Raw genomic sequence first — 20,526 nt, 5'->3', positions numbered from 1 at the left:
CATGCAGACTTCTTATACGTTCAGGTATTTCACATCCAATTTTTATGGAAATATTCTTTATAAAGCACAAAGGTGTCAGTATTCACCTCAAAAACTAACAAAACCTTTGAATAGACTTATTAAGAAGGGATATAGTTACGATACTGTTGTCAGGTCATTAAAGATTGCATATTTTGGCGTTAATATTGATTCACTTATAGGGTCTTTGCATCGGAACTAAACACATTTATTCAAAAACCAGTTGTTGGCATGACACGGGTTATGTTCTTCTCATATATGTTATGATGGTATGATACTAAACCCCTAACGGGAAGGATTGTGCCTGATGTTCATATGATGAAATCATAATCTTTCAGTCAGTTTAATTGAAGTCTGGAGCTGGCATGTCAGTTAACTGCTAGTAGTCTGTTGTTATTTATGTATTATTGTCATTTTGTTTATTTTGTTTGATTACATCTTCTGACATCAGACTCGGACTTCTCTTGGACTGAATTTTAATGTGCGTATTGTTATGCGTTTACTTTTCTACATTGGCTAGAGGTATAGGGGGAGGGTTCAGATCTCACAAACATGTTTAACCCCGCCGCATTTTTGCGCCTGTCTCAAGTCAGGAGCCACTGGCCTTTGTTAGTCTTGTATTATTTTGATTTTGGTTTCTTGTGTACAATTTGGAAATTAGTATGGCGTTCATTATCACTGAGCTAGTATATATTTGTTTAGGGGCCAGCTGAAGGACGCCTCCGGGTGCGGGAATTTCTCGCTACATTGAAGACCTGTTGGTGACCTTCTGCTGTTGTGTTTTTTTCTATGGTCGGGTTGTTGTCTCTTTGGCACATTCCCCATTTCCATGCTCAATTTTATGTATCTCTAAATCAAAGCCGAACTAATTACACAAGTGTATGGTACACATGTACATGTATGTAGCAAATGCACAATAAATATCATTTGATATCATTTGATATAAGTCGCTAACGTTGCAACTGTAATGTTTGACAGTCGATTTAAATATTTTAAATTGACAATTGGACATATAATAAATCGTTGAAGGAATTCATTAAGAGCTCATATACGTATATTCTACTTATATTGTTTAAGACTAATTAGGCTTGCAAAATTAATCAAATATAATCAAAACTGATTACGATCATGGGTCTTATATATCAGTAAAGTAGAACTCGGATGGACAGAAGTATACTAATCTTGAATGTTATCCAAACAATACGAAATATTATCCCCACGATTCCAATTAATAAATATAAAATTTTTAATAAAGACCGGGTGTATGAAATTATAAATTAGATATTAACTTTTGATATACATTTAGTATTTCATATATTAAGATTTAATGCCATGTGAATATTATAAGTCCAAAGTGTACTTTAGACTGGAGGGAAGAGACGCTGGATAACTTCACTTGTGGTATGTTTTATTATTTAGCCGGAAACATTTCTATTTTCTAAAAAACAATGCATATTATGAGACCATTCATCTAATTGTGACATTTGTGCTGTCAAAATGCATCAATTGTTAAGTATATGAATGTTAGCTATATACAGTCACTGACCGTATGAATATAAAAAGAAGATGTGGCATGATTACCAATGAGACAACTTACTAATAGGACACAGAATTTAACAATTATAGGTCATCGAAAAGACTTGATTCTTTCATTATGTATGTGCTTTTTTAACTTGATAGTTAAGATTTCGAAAAATATTGTAAGTTCGCGGAATATTTACGTCGTCCTCTTATTAGTGTTCACAGTGGTTGACTTTTTTTTACAGACAGTCAGAACAAACATTACAAGTGTCTTTGCACATAAATTGTATGTGTACCTACACGAAACAAAATATAAATGCTTGCATTTTACATGCGTCTTAGTCTTGTACAAATAAATTTTATACTTCGAGACAATTTATAATAGATAGTTATTTTAAATTGACGGTCGTCAAAGTCGTATATTTTAAAACAAGCTAGTGTATTTTACACCGAACATATCAAAGCTCAAATCTGTAGTTTTGTTCTTCATTTCAGAACATTCATAATATATGGTTGAAAGCTTAAAAATAAATATATGTAAAACGCATACTTTATCGGCAGTTTATCAATATATTTTGGGAAAATTTGCAGATTTTTTCTCTGAAATTCGACTGTTAAAGACCAGCCATTACGATAATTATTGGTTTATAATGGTTTCTGTTTCATTATTCGCGTTTACACTTTTAAAAAACGTTAGTGCTTTTTTTTGATATATAAAAGTACATTTTGAAGTAATTAGATGAACGGGTTTCGCCATTTGTAGATCTATTTGGTTTCATTTTATTTAGTTTCATATATCAATTATTTGTTAGGCTCAACTACTTTTTTCGGAGGACATGTAGCTCAAAAAGCAAGTCTCTGTAAAATAAAACAGTACAGATTTTGGGTACAATAAAGTAGTCTGTGCATAGAAAAAAAACTGCATTTCAGAGGTGACTTACTAGATTCCTTAATCTCAACCTACAGTAGAATCACCCCCTTCCCCAAGAAAAAGAATAGCTATTACTAAATACTATAATATTCAGTGATATTGTTTGCCTTAAATTAGTGGAGAATAAAGGCTTTTCCCCCAGGGAAGAATCCCAATTTGAAAAAAAATGGCTTAAAATTATTCTCAAAAAGACATTTTTTCCCCAAACAGTGCAGTCTCAGTAGTAATTCAGCATGAATACAAACTGAAAAACACTCATTTAAACAATTTTCTTGCCTAAAATGACTATATGTGCACATTTGAGGCTCTGTTTATTTATCATCACTGACAAAATGGGGTCTTTTTTAAAGCAGGGTTTGACTCTTGAAAATAGATCTGTAAATTGAAGTTTCAGTCAAATTCATGGTTTATTTTAACTTTCCCAATTTGGTGAAAATGACGCATATTTTCCCAACAAAAAAGGGTAGAGGTAGTTTTGAAAAAAGCCAACAAAATCACTGAATATGTATGAAGGATTTGCAAATGCGATACCATTGTGTAACTTGTTATGATGTTGACTAATAAGTGGCCTGCTACTACAATGTAGCATATTAACCAATCATAGCAATAACTCAAATACACAATTATAATTATATTGCCTTGGTAAGCTATCTTTCAACTCTACTACAATATTGTAATATTACGTGGTAAAATTCTTCAAAGATACTAGTTCATAATTTGGTAGAGCAGACGCGTGATTCGTCTCAAAAGGGTCATCTAACATAATATATGTGCTTATCTATTATATCTGTTAGACTACTCCGATGTTGTTCCATTGTTGCACCGACCAAAATAAATCATCTTAAATGAAATAATATGATTTTATTTTGTATTTATTAAATGGTTTCTTCGATCACTTTTGGTTGTTGTATGATCTCAAATTCATATGGCCTAGTTACATGTACATGTTTACAGTCGAACCTGTCTAAAACGAGAATTCGTTTGCTACAATTGTTCCCATTAGATAGGACTGTAAGTTATTCGATTTACCCAGTTTGAATTAATAAAGAACACTCCTTGATTGTCCTGGTACTGGATAATACATATAAGAAAGACGTTAAAGAAACTCATAAAAGATACCAGGCTTTTAATTTTGTACGCCAGTCTCGCGTTCCGTATTCCAAAAAATCACTAGTGACACTACTTTCTTCTTCCGTTTTTAATGTATTTATTTTGTATGTTGGATGCACTGCACATACTTCCTATTTTCCTATACTTTGAATTACAATTTACCAGTGGGTGTGTGTTTAGAACGAGGGCAACACGTTCATTTTTGTTTTACAACTAAATCTGTTCATGCTAGTATTGTTGACAACAAGTCTCTTTAAAATCACATTTATTGCTGTAACAATGCACTTGTACTAAATGAAATGTGTTGTTGAATGTTGACATTTCCCCCTTCTTTAGATATACTGCATTTTCAAGTAGGTTTATGGATTTTTCGCGTCCTTGGGGGAAACTCTTTTGGGAAAATTATATAATCTGCCATCTTTAATAATTAGACTGGAACCCTTGTTTGAGTTTTTTTTATATTAATTTCAAGGTAACCTTTAAATTGATCGCTATTCAAAAAGCGAATCACATGTCAACACGCAATATCGTCATCAAGGAAAAAATATCAAAAGGATGTAATCTCGTCAGAATCAACACAGTAACTGTTATTTCAAGATTTCTCGATTATTACTTAGTGATTTAATCTGCACAATTCTTCCTGTGTTGCGGTTAAAAAAGGGTCAACAAAAACGAATTACATTGTCTATCAATTACCATCCTTTACTTTTGATAGATAAACTGTTATTTTAATAGTACCAGACAAAAATTGATTTTTTTTTAGCATACAGTAACCATATTGATTTTTTAGAGAAAAAAAATGTACAACACAGATAATATTTCAAACAAGTACTTTCTTCCTCAAAGCATTTGTAAAGCTAATTAAATGATTTGATGTCAACTGTTTCTAACGATGGTTCTCAAAACGAGAAATCGAGGAGAAAATTGTAATTTTTAAAAGATCATTTTACAGTATAAATGAACATTATTATAAATAATTGGTGACATTTGATTGACGTGAACAGGATAACAAATTGGCATATCTCATAAAGGAAAGTTTTGAGTTTTACAATATCATTCTTTCCTACGAAGATGTAAACTTTTTTTTGCATGTTTACATCGAGTACTGAGGTTGTGGGTTTATCTCAAGAAGGGTCAAATATAAGACCAGAAATAAAGCTTTACCTCTAAGCACACATAGTTTAGGAATTTACTGCCTTTGTAAGCTGTTGTTCAACTCTACACTTCGCGATTATGTTGCACTGTTACTCCACTGTCCAAGGTTAGTGGAGGGTTGGCGCCTTCAAATTAGTTTAACCACGCTACATTCTGTATACATGTGCCTGTCCCAAGTCAGGAGCCTTTACTTCAGTGGTTGTCGTTTGTTGCTGTATATCATATTTGTTTTCCGTTTCTATATTTTGTACAATAATCTGGCTGTTAGTTTTCTAGTTTGAATTGTTTTACATTGTCATATTGGGGTCTTTTCTTGCTGACTATGGTGTATTTACATACCAAGTTTTGAGATACTCATAGCACCAAGGGCAGCTGCAGTTTACTCATATAAATTAACGAGAAGGGGCGGAGGGAGGAGATATTTGCATTTGAAAAACATGTAAATGTACAGTCAAACCAGTTTTCGGACAGCAATTAAGTCTGACTTAAGGGTTTCATTTCCAGATGCTCAGCCTATTATATAATTTAAAGGTTTATATCACAGGATCGTGTTTTGGGAATCTCACGCTGACTTTTTTGGAGGAGTCATTATGGACAAGAGATTTGAGCCTCAATGATTATTTCTTTACATTTGTACGTTTATTTTCCCGACCCACACGTTTTTAATATCCCATTAACTGATACACACGTCTTATTAACATCATTTAGTTTAAACTATACTTATATACTAGAAATATTTTCCACTGGATAGTATTCAAATGATTAATACCGTTCAGTGGGAAATATTACAAAAAGTGTAGTCGAAGAAAAAAAAAATATAGGTCGGTCTCGTTAACATTTGAGATACCAGACTAGAGGAAAGAATTAAAATTGTGACAGCCACGCGGAAGATAATTGCATGTCTTGTTTTACATTGTCTGAAGTACAAAAGGTCGACGTTTCTTGTTTCAATGATCTGCAATTTATTTTGGTAACTTATTTGTAATTATGCTTTCAGAGTTCATACCCATATACTGAAGTAACCTTTTAAAATTTCATGATCTACTGTTGTAATTGCATACATATTATATTATTCTTCTTAATCAAACGCTTTCATGCACAATTTGCAAAAAAGACAATTAATAAACTCAGAAAAATAACTAATATCAATATAATTAAACCTTGGTGAAAAATTATTTGTTCAATTAGATTTTCTAGATTTCTCATCTTTTTCAAAATCTATGATTGGCATTTGTTTATTAGCTCATCACCTCGGGTATTTTTCCAAACGTTAAAATCTTGCAAGTGTCATAATTTGTACCCCAGCTACGATTTTACTTGTGCTCCAAAGTCGTTGCCTTGGACCCGAAAAATAAGATACAACATACATATTGTCTGTTCTTTGGTCGGGTTGTTGTCTTTTTGACACAATCCCCATTTCCATTCTCAATTTAATGTATTTAAGACAATTGTCATAATAGAATTCTTTGATAATTTTCGCTTGCAGAAGAAAAGACAGAAGTGGCATTGCAGTTTGGATTTTATTTTCCCATCAATTTTCATCCTTAATAATACACGTACGTTAGGATTATTAGAAAGTATCATTGCAATAGTTTTTTAATTTAACTTTGGATTATGAAAATTGTGTCCGAACCTAAACAGACAAAAGTGTGGAATGACTTTCATGATTACCATGGAAGTAAATGGACAAATCAAAATGGCGGACACAATTATCCACAAGTAAAATGTCTGGATGAATGTTTACATACAAATACAAGAAAAAGTAATTAATCCCAATAGGTTGATGGAATATCTTTGTTTGTTTATCACTAGGAACATATTTTTGAATAGTTTTACTGATGGAATAAATTTGTAAATTTAAATTCTCCGGTCTATTGTATATATCCCCCCACAAACAACCATTCATTCGGTTGCTTTCAGATGATATTCGGTTGTTAAAGGGGCACTAGCTGTCAAATTCATGTTCACCGATTAGACTGAAATTCTAATATTTTATCTATAACATTATAAAACATTTTTCCAAACTATCAAAAGTATAAAATAAACAATTTACAGGACATGGTCTCAATAAGATGTAGCTTCGTTTCGTAAGAATTTTGGCAAAACGCCATCTACATGTAATTACTTAACTATCGAGTTGACCTTCCATGACCATATAAGCGATGTAAACAGCAACTCGTGTAATTGGATTTTTATAGGTCTGTTAAATTTTGTTTTATAAATTATAAATTTATGTTTATCGTCGTTTTTTGCCTTTATAAGAATATTTTTGGGGATCGAATTAGTCAATCAAATTATTTATCTTTGATTCACTTTCAATTTTGACATTCTTTTCCTTTAAATAACCATACACGGGCAATGCATGCGTCATTCTATCTCTTTTTACGGGGTTAAATTGGAGTTCACATGAATATGGATTTGATGAGGTCGAGTTTTTCACTTGCAAATGCATAATTCATTATCAATGTTTATTAGCTAAATTTGACAAAATTGAACCATTTTAGCTGATAAAGCAAATTATTATTTCACTATTTCATTTTCATTATGATGGAACAAAAAAATGTCATATTTAGATTTTTAATATATTTCGTAGCTAGTGCCCCTTTAAAATTCGTTAATGACAATAAATAAGGAACCTTGGGGCAATAACACCTGATAAATAGAAACATAACAAACAGCATGTCCAACCAGAAAAACCCAAAGTGGTAAATAATCATCAAAAGAAACATTAAACAGAAATCTCAAGACTCGGAAAATGAACCTAAAACCAACTTGAAGTACGGAATGGTATAGATTTTTGTACTAAACATATTTTTTTGCTATTTATTCACACGGAATCTTTAGACAGGACTTCAAATTAAAAAAAAAAACGAAAAGATTTTTTGACAATTAGAAGTCAATTTAGTACATGTATGATTCAGGACTACAATGTACTTATATTGGAGTGGGTGTATTGGTGGTCTGACACCTTATGTATACTAAATATACATCTTGCTTTGCGAGATTATTTTTTATGTTTTGTTTGAATTTTTTTAATCAGTTGAGTTGTGTGTCTCTAATGTATGTTGCACAGTTTGGCTGCTGGATCCTAGTTATTTTCACAGAAACATATGTCTAGATTGGGGGTGCTGCCCAATGTTGTAGCAGTCAAAATGCGTTGACTGTCACTGGCGGATCTAGAAATTTTCATACTGACTGCCTAAGGGTGGACCTGCTCCAGTCACGCTTCAGTGATTCCCTATATAAGCAACCAAATTTTTATCCAACAGGGGGGGGGGCGGGCCCCCTGCCCCCCCCCCTAAATCCGCTTCTGACTGTATATTTCTATGTCATATACAGTCACTGACCCGATATCACTTTTCCTCATGAATATTTATATAGAAGTTGCCGAAATAACATTTAATTGTTCATACGACCTCTTTAATCTGTTCTTGTTTCCAATGCATACAACGATGCGCGGGACGACTCAACCTTGTTTCTTTTGCAATTATTGGAAACACATATTTCATTTATTAATATTTTTTGTTTGCAACCTATAAATCATTAATTTGTTATGCTTATGGTTGATATTTGAGTCCATTCTCAAATGATTTCGTTCACCATCGAGTGTGGGTTTCAGGAGGTAAATGTACATTTTATTGTGTTGAAAATTTCTCTGTGTGCATGATATGAGGCCTTTTTAAAGGGGATTTCCCCAAATATATAAATCAAATAAATAACCTTAACGCATTAAACAACAATTGAAAATGTTTTTTAGATTGCAGTATAAAGACAATAATAGTGCATTGACTTGACATATCAACGATATAAGGATTCGACCTGAAACGGGGAAATAACTCGGCACAGCCTCGCATTTCCCCGTTTCTAAGCCTCATCCTTATATCATTGATATGTCAAGTCAATGCACTATTATTGTCTATGTATTGCACTTTGGATTCTGTTGCATGATCGAGTGCATTTTAGTAGAATAATCTACTCGGTTATATGGTGCATTTTAAATAGACTTATATCTATGTCCTCCAATTGATATAAAGGATTCTGGACAAATTAATTCAATTATTCATTATATAGATGCGCGCTATAAAATTGGATATTTGATTTACACGCTAAATGGAAATCAGAACATATACTCCAGCTTAATTCCTAATGAACCTAAAAGTAGAAAATAATTTCAGTTTAGCTGTTCAAATTCATAAACAGAAATGTATTTGACAATCTATTACTTTTATCCACGTGACAATTAAGGTGTGTTTTTCAATATATGATTATACGCCAAACTCTACTGTAAATAATAGTAAATTGTTAGATATCTGATATTAATTAAAAAGTTTTAATAAAGAGCTTATGCGGCACGTGTGTAACAAAAGTAAAGTATATTTATTCTATACTATATTTCTCTGACGTCAAACTGTCGTTTAAACAATGGTTAGTTTTTCACAGCCTGTAATAGTGTTATACTTTCCAATTAGTCCATTCAGTGTATTATAGTTTATTTGACGACTTGATAACTGTGTGTCCTTTTACATTAAAAAGCACTGAACCCTGATATGGACAAATAAAATTGGCGGAAAGTAAGAACATTGTCATTTTATGGAGCTATCTATGAGTGCTGATTTTTTTAAAATTTTTGATTGTAATATTTTGTTATCTTTTTAATTCTAAATAACGTCACATTTGCAGAAAAAAAAATGACAAATATCAAGACACATACATTTCCCCACGAAACAACTTATGGAAATATTAGACTACCATTCTGTTCTTGTGATATAACAGTCAGAAGATATAGATGTTTTGTTTCCGCCAACAGCGGTTTAAGTTTAACCACTGTTAGCAACACGACGAGTGCTACCAGGGCCGTAACTACATGGAGGCAAATGAGGCAAATGCCTCATGTTAGATTAAAAAAAAAAAAAAAAGAAAAAACTGAAACAAGATTGTCTTCATATCAACCTGAATTGTTTTCACGGAAAGTGTCTTGTAAGAAGCAAGTTCTCTTCACTCTCTGATATCGCCCCTGTATGTTTTTTGTGATCCATGTTTCTATTTTACTTTTAGTTTTCAGAGTTGATGGTATTTGGTTTGTACTTCTGTGTTCCGGATTTGTCTTTTGTTCATTTATTGTCCTACTTTATAACTATAATCTGCAGAGTGTTGATTTTCATTTGTAAAGTGTGGTTTTGCAATGTTGCAAGTCCACCGATGTCCAGACATTGTACGAGAAACTATTTTAAGAATATACGATGCTACTGGACAAAGAAAATAAATGTCGTTTCTGCATGGAGGATTGAACTTGATATCAAAGAATACAAAACTGGCTCTTTTTTGTAGATAAAACTAGATAGCTGACATGGTTTAAATTAAAATAAGACCATCAATTTCCCGGTATCAAATCATCTTTAAAAAAACGTCAATGTATTGCCATATGACCTTTTACATTGAAGGATTAAACTTGCATGAAAAGTCGTATTCAGACTCTTAAACAGAAAATAAAAGAATATGTTAGGAGTAAACGTGCACAGGACCTAATCTCACACAAAGTCAATGCATAGAAAAAATAAGAATGATCAATGGCCGAAGTTTTTTTTTCTTTCTTTTCTTCATCTTGATAGTTGATGGAAGGTCTTCAACAATAAAAGAATCATTAATACCGTAAAACAAGGTCAAGATGGTCCTTAGTGTCGAGCAGGATCTGCTTACCTTTCCGGAGCACCCGCAATCCCCCTTCACAGTTTTAGTAGGGTTCGTGTTGCTTACGGCGTTACTTTTCTATGTTGTTTCTTGTGTACTATTATTTGTCTGTTTGTCTTTTTCTTTTTTAGCCATGGCGTTGTCAGTTTATTTTCGATCTTTTGAATATCCCTCTTTTGAGGTATCACATTCAATTTACCTGGAGATTATCCACTCATCCCCACCCCCTAGACATACTCCATCGACTACTATTACTACATATTGGGGTGGTATATATATTGGTATCTTTCACCTCTCATTTGTGATGTTCTACAGTGAAACCTGTTTAAACCGAACCTCTTTGGGACTCTAGATTTTGTTCGGTTTTGGCTGATGTTCGGTTTTATCATGCAAGTTCACAGTTCATACAAATTGATATGAAGGTGCTTAAGAATAATGTTTGGTTTATACAGGTTTTCGGTTTATGCAGGATTCGGTTTAGCCAGGTTTCACTGTATTTATACAAAATCTTTTTTTTTTCATATAGAACACTGCCCGTGATAAGTAATTTATTTACTTGAAATCAGAATTAGCAAGTGATGACGACAGACAGTTTTATAGTTATCTGGATTTTTTTAAGCGTTTTACCTTACTATGCGACAGAATCCAAACGGTTGAACGTGCGAATAGTAAATGACGTCATTATATCACAAGAATAAGAACTTCAATTATAAAAAAAAAAAAATGATTACAAAACTATTTACTGGCCAATAGTCTGAAATGATTGGGGAATGAAAACAAAAAATGTTTCAGTCTTTTTAATAAGAAATAAAAAATACTGAGATTTAATTTCAAATTACTATTCCGTTTATTGTTAACTGAGGATGCTTTTAACAGGATAAAAATGTATGCTGATAGTTTGCTTAAATTTTCATACATCTAGGGAATCATATCATCAATGTTCTTATAGCAAACATGAATTCCTACATAGTCATATGTTTAACCATAAAAACAAACAATAAAAGAATAAATAAAGTTAATCCTACATTTTAAACAACTGACTTGCATTGGAGAAAAATGGCGCAGCATAGATTTCCCAGAAGTAACATTAAGTTGATTTGTTTTGTTCACTATGAGTGATATTATACATATTTTTAAGTAAACTCCACTCTGCACGATTTTATGCATCACGTTTTTAGGATTATAGTGTTTTAATCTGTAGTTGAATGTTGAAAATCTTACTTATCTGATACTAGGTTTATCTATTATAATAATTGGCAGCCATTCTCTGAACCTTTGATTTTATCGAATTCAGAAAATAAAGTCTTGTTGCTGTTGACGTGTTTTAATAGAGTTGAAACTTGGTCGGCTTATTTCACTCATTATGTAACCAATAGATAACTTCCGTCTGCGCATCGTCGTCCAATTCCATTTATTATTTTGAGGTCAAAGGTTGGTTGACCACTATACAAAGGACACAGAGTTAACATGGTGATCGAGCAGATTGTAAGCCTAAAAAAAAAAACAATTGTCAACTGAGGCGAATCGAAGGTATCTTCGGGGTTAACCATCTGCTCGATCACCCTCTCAGCCATGTGTGACTGTCATTTGTATAACGGTCAACCAACTTGTGATGACGTCCGTATAATTTATGAATTTAAAAGAATCATTTCAACTTAACATTATTGTGTCTCTCGCCTCTCTTTCTCTCTTAATTTTGGAAACATTTTAGTTTGTTAAAATCAATTTAACATGAAATGTTTTACGAAAATATGAGTGCATAATTAACTGTGTACCCTTTTTACAATATAATTATTAACTTCGATGACACTAGGTAACGGTATGGGCAAAGTACATTTGAAAAGCCTCAGGACTAAGTTATGTAATTTTACAACTTTATTCAGGCAAATACTTTTACATCTATTCGTTTTTAACTATCATGGTATTTCGCATGTGACACAAAACACTGTCTTGCAACTATGGACTTTTAAGTGACGTTTAAGACAAATTTGTATTTAATTTGTTAATCAAATTGTCCTCTATAAAAAAAAAAACCACACACACAGCCATTTGATACTTGCATTTAGGCCTGTGGTGTGATCGATTTTAGGCAATATACACACACTTTTACCAATAAGCATGGTATCATAATTGACTTATACATGCATGTGCATATTAATATAAGTTAATTATTATCTATAACATTGTCAAAACTGTATAGCATCGCTATAATTATTAATTACCTACACAAACAAACATTGTCTGTGCATACCTAAGGTTAGTAAGGTCGTTCGACAAACCATATTATACTTATAATGACCACCACTTTGGAATGCAACAGAGCAGGGGTGGTAATTTTATAATTATTATTTTCATTTCTTTGACTACCGGTAATCATAATGTATTTAAAGCTGTTTATAACCACACAAATTAACTTGGAACAACTTATAATATATCTTTCCTTCTCATTAAAAAAGCAAGGGTGTCTGGGGACTTGGAATGTGGTCTTGGCCGGTCTTTTTTGTCGACTGACAGGAAACCCTTGCCAAAGTGGGCATATGTTTGGTCGTGCGGTATGTATCAAGTACGCAACCACGTCCGGTTAGAATGGGGACGTTAATGCCGATGCCTCGTGTGGAAAGAGTGCCACGCTCTCCAAACGTTACGAACCCTTGCAGCAACTCAATCAGGAGTCCGTAAGTGGCCTGTTGCAAGGAAAATTGTATGTCCCTATCCAATATATCCTCAATTTCCGGTGGTAGTCGAAAATTTCCAGACCTTCATCCTAGACGACTACTATTACAAGACTGACCTACCTTTTGTATCTAATGTCAACTTGTTTTCGTCCTGAATATGCATGATATATTTGCCACTGGACGTCAAGCAACCAATAATCAATCTCATTCAAAAACGTGTTCAGCCACATTGTACTTAACGATTTCCTTTTTTGTAATTAGTAGTATTAAATAACCTTTGGTTATTGTATCCGTAAATAGTTCAAATCATAAATATTATTCAGAGAATCATATAACGGCATCACAATTAATTGTAAGAATTATAATCCCTATAAAATGCACTGAAATATACTATGGAGAGTTGTCTAATTGGCACGCATACTTTCAAATTGACAACTGATAAAATCACAGATATATGTTACCTCTATTAATGGAAAAGGATAAAATTGGTTTCAAGTTTTATTTTTATCTATTTCATATATCGAATTACATTGATGAAATTGTATGCCAAACTCCGCTATATATTAATGCTGTATATGTATATGTAAACTGTATAATAATTTGTGTATGTATTTAATCCTATGAGCTGTATATTTGCTTACAGAATAAAAGAATTAATTAATCTTACTTCGGTTTCTTCTATTTAATTATGACATTTTTGATTACATTCTTTACCAATGTATTTGTGAATTCTTAATATAAACTTTTAATACGAATGCGTTTTTAATTGCATTTATATACAAAGATATGGATTTCATTTTAATCTAATGAATTAAAGTGTTTAATGTAAGTTATCAAAAGGCTTTTTTGTATAAAATTATCCTCTCTTAATTAATTAAAAGTACGTATATTATACAATAAAACAATTAAGAGTGAGATTGGGTTCCTTTTCATCTGTAGTTACTAAAAAATGCTTATAACATGTATAATGTAGACAAATTACACTTATGAATGAAACATTTGATCTTTGTATATTTTCAGACAAGTTTACGCTCAGATACTAAATAAATTGCTATAACGAGGAGAGCGAGTACCATTTGGAAATCGTTGATTTTTATACAATAAAAACAAATCAAGGCGTTAATGAGAAGTATCGTCAATATCACTATTCTCATTGAAAACACTTGCTGGCTTTGTATTGATTGGTTGATAAAATTATATATGATATTTGAATATGTCTGTAATACCAGTGGCACAAGCCAATGAGAAGGGGCGTATCGATTCAACAGAACATCTGCTCCGAGAGGTTCCTGTTGCATTCGCAGATCCAAACGAACGAAATGTCAAGCTCACTAAAGCAGTACGGATCACCTCCGATGACAAAAATGAAAATGACATGGACACAGCCAACAACCACAAAATCTCTGATGAATTGAAAATAAGACAACCTATTATTGATGGAAAGATTAATAGAGCTTATACATCGCCAGATATTGAATTGCAAAGCTATAATATTAATGAAGATGTAAACAGCAATTGTAGTGATAAAGGTGTGATTGAGCGGAGTCAGTCACAGAGCATGTCGGCAGTTTCGAACTCACGCCTGCAATCAGATCGACTTTTGCATTCGGATGACGAGGATAAAACATATACAACAGAAAATGGCGTCAAAATTGAGGACAGTAAATCAAAAGAAAAAGAATCAGCTCTTTCAAACATTGGAGCGGATTACATGCGCGTTAATGGTGCCATCGGATCATTTCGGCAACTCCAGAAACCTCAATCTATGCAGTCTTTGCCTACATCCTCTAAAATGAGCTACACTAACGAGGATAGCGGAATAGCACCTCTTGTCGTGGGCGGTGAAGGTACTAAGTATGGCATGGATGACAAGCAAAACAAAGAAAAACAAAAACCCAACGTTGGTTATAGACTCGGAAAAAGGAAAACATTGTATGAAAAAAGACGGAAAATTTCAGATTATTGTCTAGTGATTGGGATTTCAGGAATTGTCTTAATGATTGTAGAAACGGAATTAACTATGGCAAAGGTGTATGATAAGGTACGTAAAATCTGCATGTCATATGTTTTCAATTAATTGCACACGTCTAAATATGTTTACAAGAGATATGCGCATATCATGTGTAGGCATACAACATCATTAACTTTTCACATAGTTTAATTAAGAAGTTCGTATAGTAATAAGACAGCAGCATGAAATGTAAAGAAAGTCAGCACATGTTCAGTAAATTTCCACTTTTCAAGAATTTAATTTCTAGGGCAAAACAAAGCAGGTTTCATTTTTATTAAGTTGTACATATCATGTTAGATACATAGAATGTTGCGTTTAGTTTGTACCCATTATACATTTTAACAGATATACCCCGTATTAAATGAGTTCCAACTTTTTTTGGCAATGGTCATTCAATTTTACAATATTTCTTTGCAACAAATTATATTATTATAGTAGGAGTATTTTGTTTACATTTTTAACATATGGATGATATTTTTGTCATCTTTCCAACAATCCATTTTAGAAAAATCGATTGTCTTGATGAAGCAAACAATATAAAATGATGTCATTATAGAGTTTCAATTCATTAAGCGTTATTCAGTCCCATAATCAGAATAGACGTGTCGCAATTTGTCATTATCAAGGGAGACTCAGAGTGCTGGTCTCCTGGTAATATTAGAGTTTAATGAGATTGATAATCGGGCCAAAAAGGTAAAATTAGAACTTTGATCCCTGAAGCATAACCATTTTAGTAATCACCAGTTTCATCATTAAAACCACTTTAATTATTAATGATGAAACCTTCAAGAAAATGGTATTAAAATTTACAGAGCGTGGTCTAGAAGCTGTGGATTATTTTCAGATGACATTTCCCTCAAAATAAAGACTTGATTGACTTACGCATTAATGAATTGAAATAGCAAAAGCAATTTTGTCATTATTGATTTTGATAAAGTGCCCAGAAATCTGTAAATGACATGTACAATGTATCTGAGTGAAATTGACATTTCAGAATGAAAGCGATGATATTTACAAATTTTAAAGTTCACAGAACACACACGCGTCTCAGATTAATGGGTTGAAACTAATAAGCATTTTTTTAGCAGATCGAAAAGGCGATAAACAAACATTGTACTGATCGTGGTACTGTTCACGTATGTGTACTTTTAATTAGTAAGATATTGATATAACAATAAAGAATGGTAATAATAATCACTCTGACCTCATTATATTGATAAATAAACCATAAAAGTTCGATCTACTGAAGAATTCAATATTTTCAAGATATGACTATTGAAGAAAACGTCACTGCTTATTGACAAAGTAAAACAAACATGCTGACGAGTTAGCTTTCAACTTATTAATTGTCAGTTATGTGTGAAAAAAAATGTTAACAGGTGGTTAAGCTTAAAATATCTGAATTAAAGCAATAGCTAACCCATACTTCTATTTTCAAGAATGAAGTTACGTACAGACTAAATGACAAATTCCTGACGTCATCATTAGAGAGAGAGAGACAGCTCTTCATTCTTCATTCATGTGTCCTTCAATTTTTGGACCATTATTCTCGAACATTTTAATATTTTAGCACACCATGATTGTTCGCCTCTTAATTTTTTGTCAATTTGTCTCTATTCCTGATTTTTGGCCCATCTTATTTTCTTTTCTGTGAACACCCTTCAGACCCCCAATAAAACGTCAATCAGGACTTTCGACTTCTCTGATCTATAATGCCTTGAGGCCTTTTATAGCTGACTATGTTGTTTGGGCTTTGCTCATTATTAAAGGCCGTACGGTGACCTATAGTTTTTAATGTCTGTCTCATTTGGTATCTTGTGGAGAGTTGTCTAATTGGTAACCCTACCGCATCTTCTTTTTTATATTAACAAATAACGTTTTAACAAATTTCTCAAATGTATCACTTCTTTCTTAGTTTTTGGTGTTAAAACAGTTAAAGCTTATCGTTGAAAAATCCACCAGTAAAAGCTTAAAGAACTAACTATTCAAAATACAAAATTGAGTAATGGGTTGGCAGTATATACTACCTTCAGTGGTGTTACGTTTCAATATGACTGTAAGTTGTGTTACATATTGTGACATGCAAGCCACGTTAGTCTAGAAGATTACCTCTGTCATATGAAAATCCATGGCAATCATGTGATATATACAGGAATCCCTGAAAGCAAACACTAAAACTATTCCGGTGTTGCTAGCGCCTATCTCCCCTAATGAGATTTTATGACAAACTGGCACTGGCTTCCAGGGAAATGCGACAGATTACACAAAAGCTATATAATTAATGAATAAGTAATATTTTTTTTTGCTTATCGCGTATAATAATTTTTGAAAATTGCACTGTGCCACTGTCTAATTTTACATCTATAATCACAAATTAATTCCTTAGAGTCCAATAGAAATTGTGAAACCTGATACCTTTTGTCCAATATACCCAGGGTAAGGAACTTGCTTGTATTTTCATTAAGTAGTTATTTCAGTTATGCGGTTATGCCTTTTATCAAGGTTATCATAGTAAAGGTTTAAGAGTCTAATTTTGAAGGGAAAACACATTATAGTCATTAGTGGATCTTTGAGTAACAGCATGATTGAAAAAGTTCATGTCGTTTTTTTTTTTTGTTTTGTTTGTTGTTATTTTGGAGGGCTGATATGCCAGTACTTTGACTAAAAATATGAGCCTTGCTCATTGTCGAAGGCCTCATGGTGACCCTTAGTTGTGAATTTTTGTGTCATTTTGATCTCTTATGAAGAGTTGTCTCTATGGCAATCATACTAAATCCTATGGGATTAGAGGGAAGCTATTTTAACGCAATATTCAACCTTCAGATGAAAAGAAAAGATAACGAAAACGCTTTTCAAAGTAAGGTTTCCATAGTTAATTTTGTATGGTTTTAACATCAGATGTGTGTGTGTGTGTGAGTGAGAGAGATAGTCTAAGAGTGTTTGGTATTCACGGTAGTTTCGTTCGAGAAAAAAAAAATCCGTTTTGAAAGATATTTAAGTCTTACTGTACAGAATGTTCTGAAAACAATTTTCAACAATGTTTGGATTTAATAAAAAAAAACGCTGGCTACAAATTCGAAATGGGTTATACTGTGTTTGTTTCTCTTGAAATCGCGGGAAAAAACATGCGAGGGAGGAAAGTTAATAATATTAACAGACTGATATAAATTGGCAGCGTGCTATTTTTAGCCTGATAAAATAGAATGCACCTTATCTCTGCGAACCTGTTTGAACAAGGACGTTTTCTTTACAACACTGTAATCGAAAATTACGATCAGTATTGCTTGCATGAGAAAAAAGAGATACAAATGAATAATGCATTCTGGGAAAATATGTGCACTGTGCACGGAGTGTACTTCATCTGCGTCCAGCAGAATGTATACTTACTATAGAAGTGTGCTTTCTTAAATATGTGTGAATGTTTCTTTCTAAAGATATCATCTCAGACAGTTATCTGACGACGGCTTGCAAATGCCTCAAAACATATGTTTGTACCGGTGTCCTATAGCCATTCTTCCCCCATGCCAATTTTTCCGGGGGGAAAATCTGGATCGATCCAATATTTCCCCCCGGAAAAAATGGCATGATCCAACTTTTCCACCTCAGCGTTATAGGGGGAAAACGAGGATCAGGCCAATTTTCCCCCTTTGCGGCATAAGAAGCTAGTTTTTCCCCCTTGTAATATAACATCGGCGACGTCAGTTAGAAATATTTATCCTAATAAAACAATATCAATTTTTTTATAAGTTTAGCGGTTCCAAAGCTTCACGGAGTCGTATTAATATACATTTGATAGCATATACATGTGCATTCATGTTATATTTATACACACGAAGTACATTCTGATGTGGTGATCAGTATCATCAGATCCATTCTCTCTCGTTAACCCTTGGTATCATTGACCAAATTAATACAATTACTTAAACCATTTCTGGTCAGTTTGAAGATTTTTCCCTGGACAGGCGTCTTTGAGGTCTCCAACATACTACAATGAAATGACTTTACATGATAAATCATGTTTGTACCACAAAGTAAAAGAACCCATCAAAAGCATGGGTAGAGAAAAATTCTGATCGTCGCCTTAAAGTTTTCATTCAGGAGAAGTCCAATACGGTTGAAACTTCATCAAACCTAGAGGAGATATGTACACCCTCTCCGTAACCAGCATGGTAGACGTGAAAGTACAGGAACTATCCCCATTAGTGTGAGCTGTACAAGATCTACAAATATATCCCGCCTGCCCTAAAGGTGCATAGGGTCGACCACGATCTAGCACTATAATGATATAAATATCCACCAGAGTTACATTGACGTGGTAGTAAGTAATTAAATGCCACCGTCATACAGCCTCCAACAATGGAAAAAAAAAAACACATATAGTTGGCTATAAAATGCCCCGACCATAAAAATTTGAAAACAATTCAAACAAAACTAAGGACCTTATTGATAACAAAATAATTTACGAAAAACAAATCGAAAGACATGAACCATGAACAACAGCCACTGTACTACATGACCATGGCTTTGGAATGGGCATTGGCACATAAACAATGTGCTGGCCATAAACTCAACCCTCCCAAATGAACCCAACCGAGGACAGCACAATGCATGAAAAAAAAACCTGTAAAATATCAGTTACAATTGGCTTCCCTAAAAATGTTGGTACGGTGCACAATAAACGGTAGTTTATAGACAGACTTGTCGACATATGAGACAGGCCTGCAATTGAGAATGTAGAATGACTAGGGGACACAAAGAAAGACAGAATAGTTGACACATAGACAGACTGATAGACCTGTAGACATACTTGTGTTATTGCAAAAGAACTAAAATTTTGTATAAATAAACCATTTTCTAACACTGTTCGGTTAAATTTCAGACGTGTATATAAGTACATGTAGAGAAATCTATAATATAGGGGGAAAGTTTGGCATGGGGGAAAAGTTACTATATGTATACGTATTGTCAAATTTCCGCGGGGGAAGAATGGCAATGATCCAAAATTTCCCCGGGGGAAATATTGGCTCATGCCAGTCTTTCCCCCGGGGGAAAAACTGGCATGGGGGAAGAATGGCTATATAACACCGGCAATTTTTATTACGTTTCGTTTGTTAATGGCCCATAAATGCTTGTCAGTTTTCAAATAATTAAATATCAAAAGAACTGACCATCATCATAATCATTTTACTCTATTTTTTTTTATTATATTTAATAAAGTCTAATATGCTTGATCAATATTTTGTACACCATACGTTGCATCAATCGTTGAGTGTAATTTTCAACAAAGTGTATTTGGAATAATACTGGAAGTGTTTTTCATCGATTTATTAGAAAAACAGATTCTACTTCTAAAAAGATTATATGCGATTGTTATCTCTTTTTTTCATCATTGTTTGTTATTAAAAATTTCAAATGCA

The 20,526-nt window shown here is 33.1% G+C and overlaps 1 protein-coding gene across 5 annotated transcripts in view; it reads left to right on the top strand.

The window, feature by feature from the left end:
- Positions 1-20,526, top strand: part of LOC143072274 (small conductance calcium-activated potassium channel protein 1-like) — a 168,664-nt gene that overhangs the window by 91,677 nt on the left and 56,461 nt on the right. For 4 of the 5 annotated variants that reach the window (XM_076247142.1, XM_076247138.1, XM_076247143.1 and 1 more), the window contains one exon: positions 14,119-15,139. In XM_076247142.1, the coding sequence (XP_076103257.1) occupies positions 14,312-15,139 (828 nt within the window). In that variant the 5' untranslated portion in view covers positions 14,119-14,311. Of the gene's footprint in view, positions 1-1,296; positions 1,420-14,118; positions 15,140-20,526 lie in introns of those variants that run through there. The other variant, XM_076247140.1, reaches the window with a different exon arrangement.

Source organism: Mytilus galloprovincialis, chromosome 4 (assembly GCF_965363235.1).
Source record: "Mytilus galloprovincialis chromosome 4, xbMytGall1.hap1.1, whole genome shotgun sequence".
NCBI lineage: Eukaryota > Metazoa > Mollusca > Bivalvia > Mytilida > Mytilidae > Mytilus > Mytilus galloprovincialis.
Note: the sequence above shows the minus strand (reverse complement) of the source record. Positions and strands in the feature narration are given on the sequence as shown.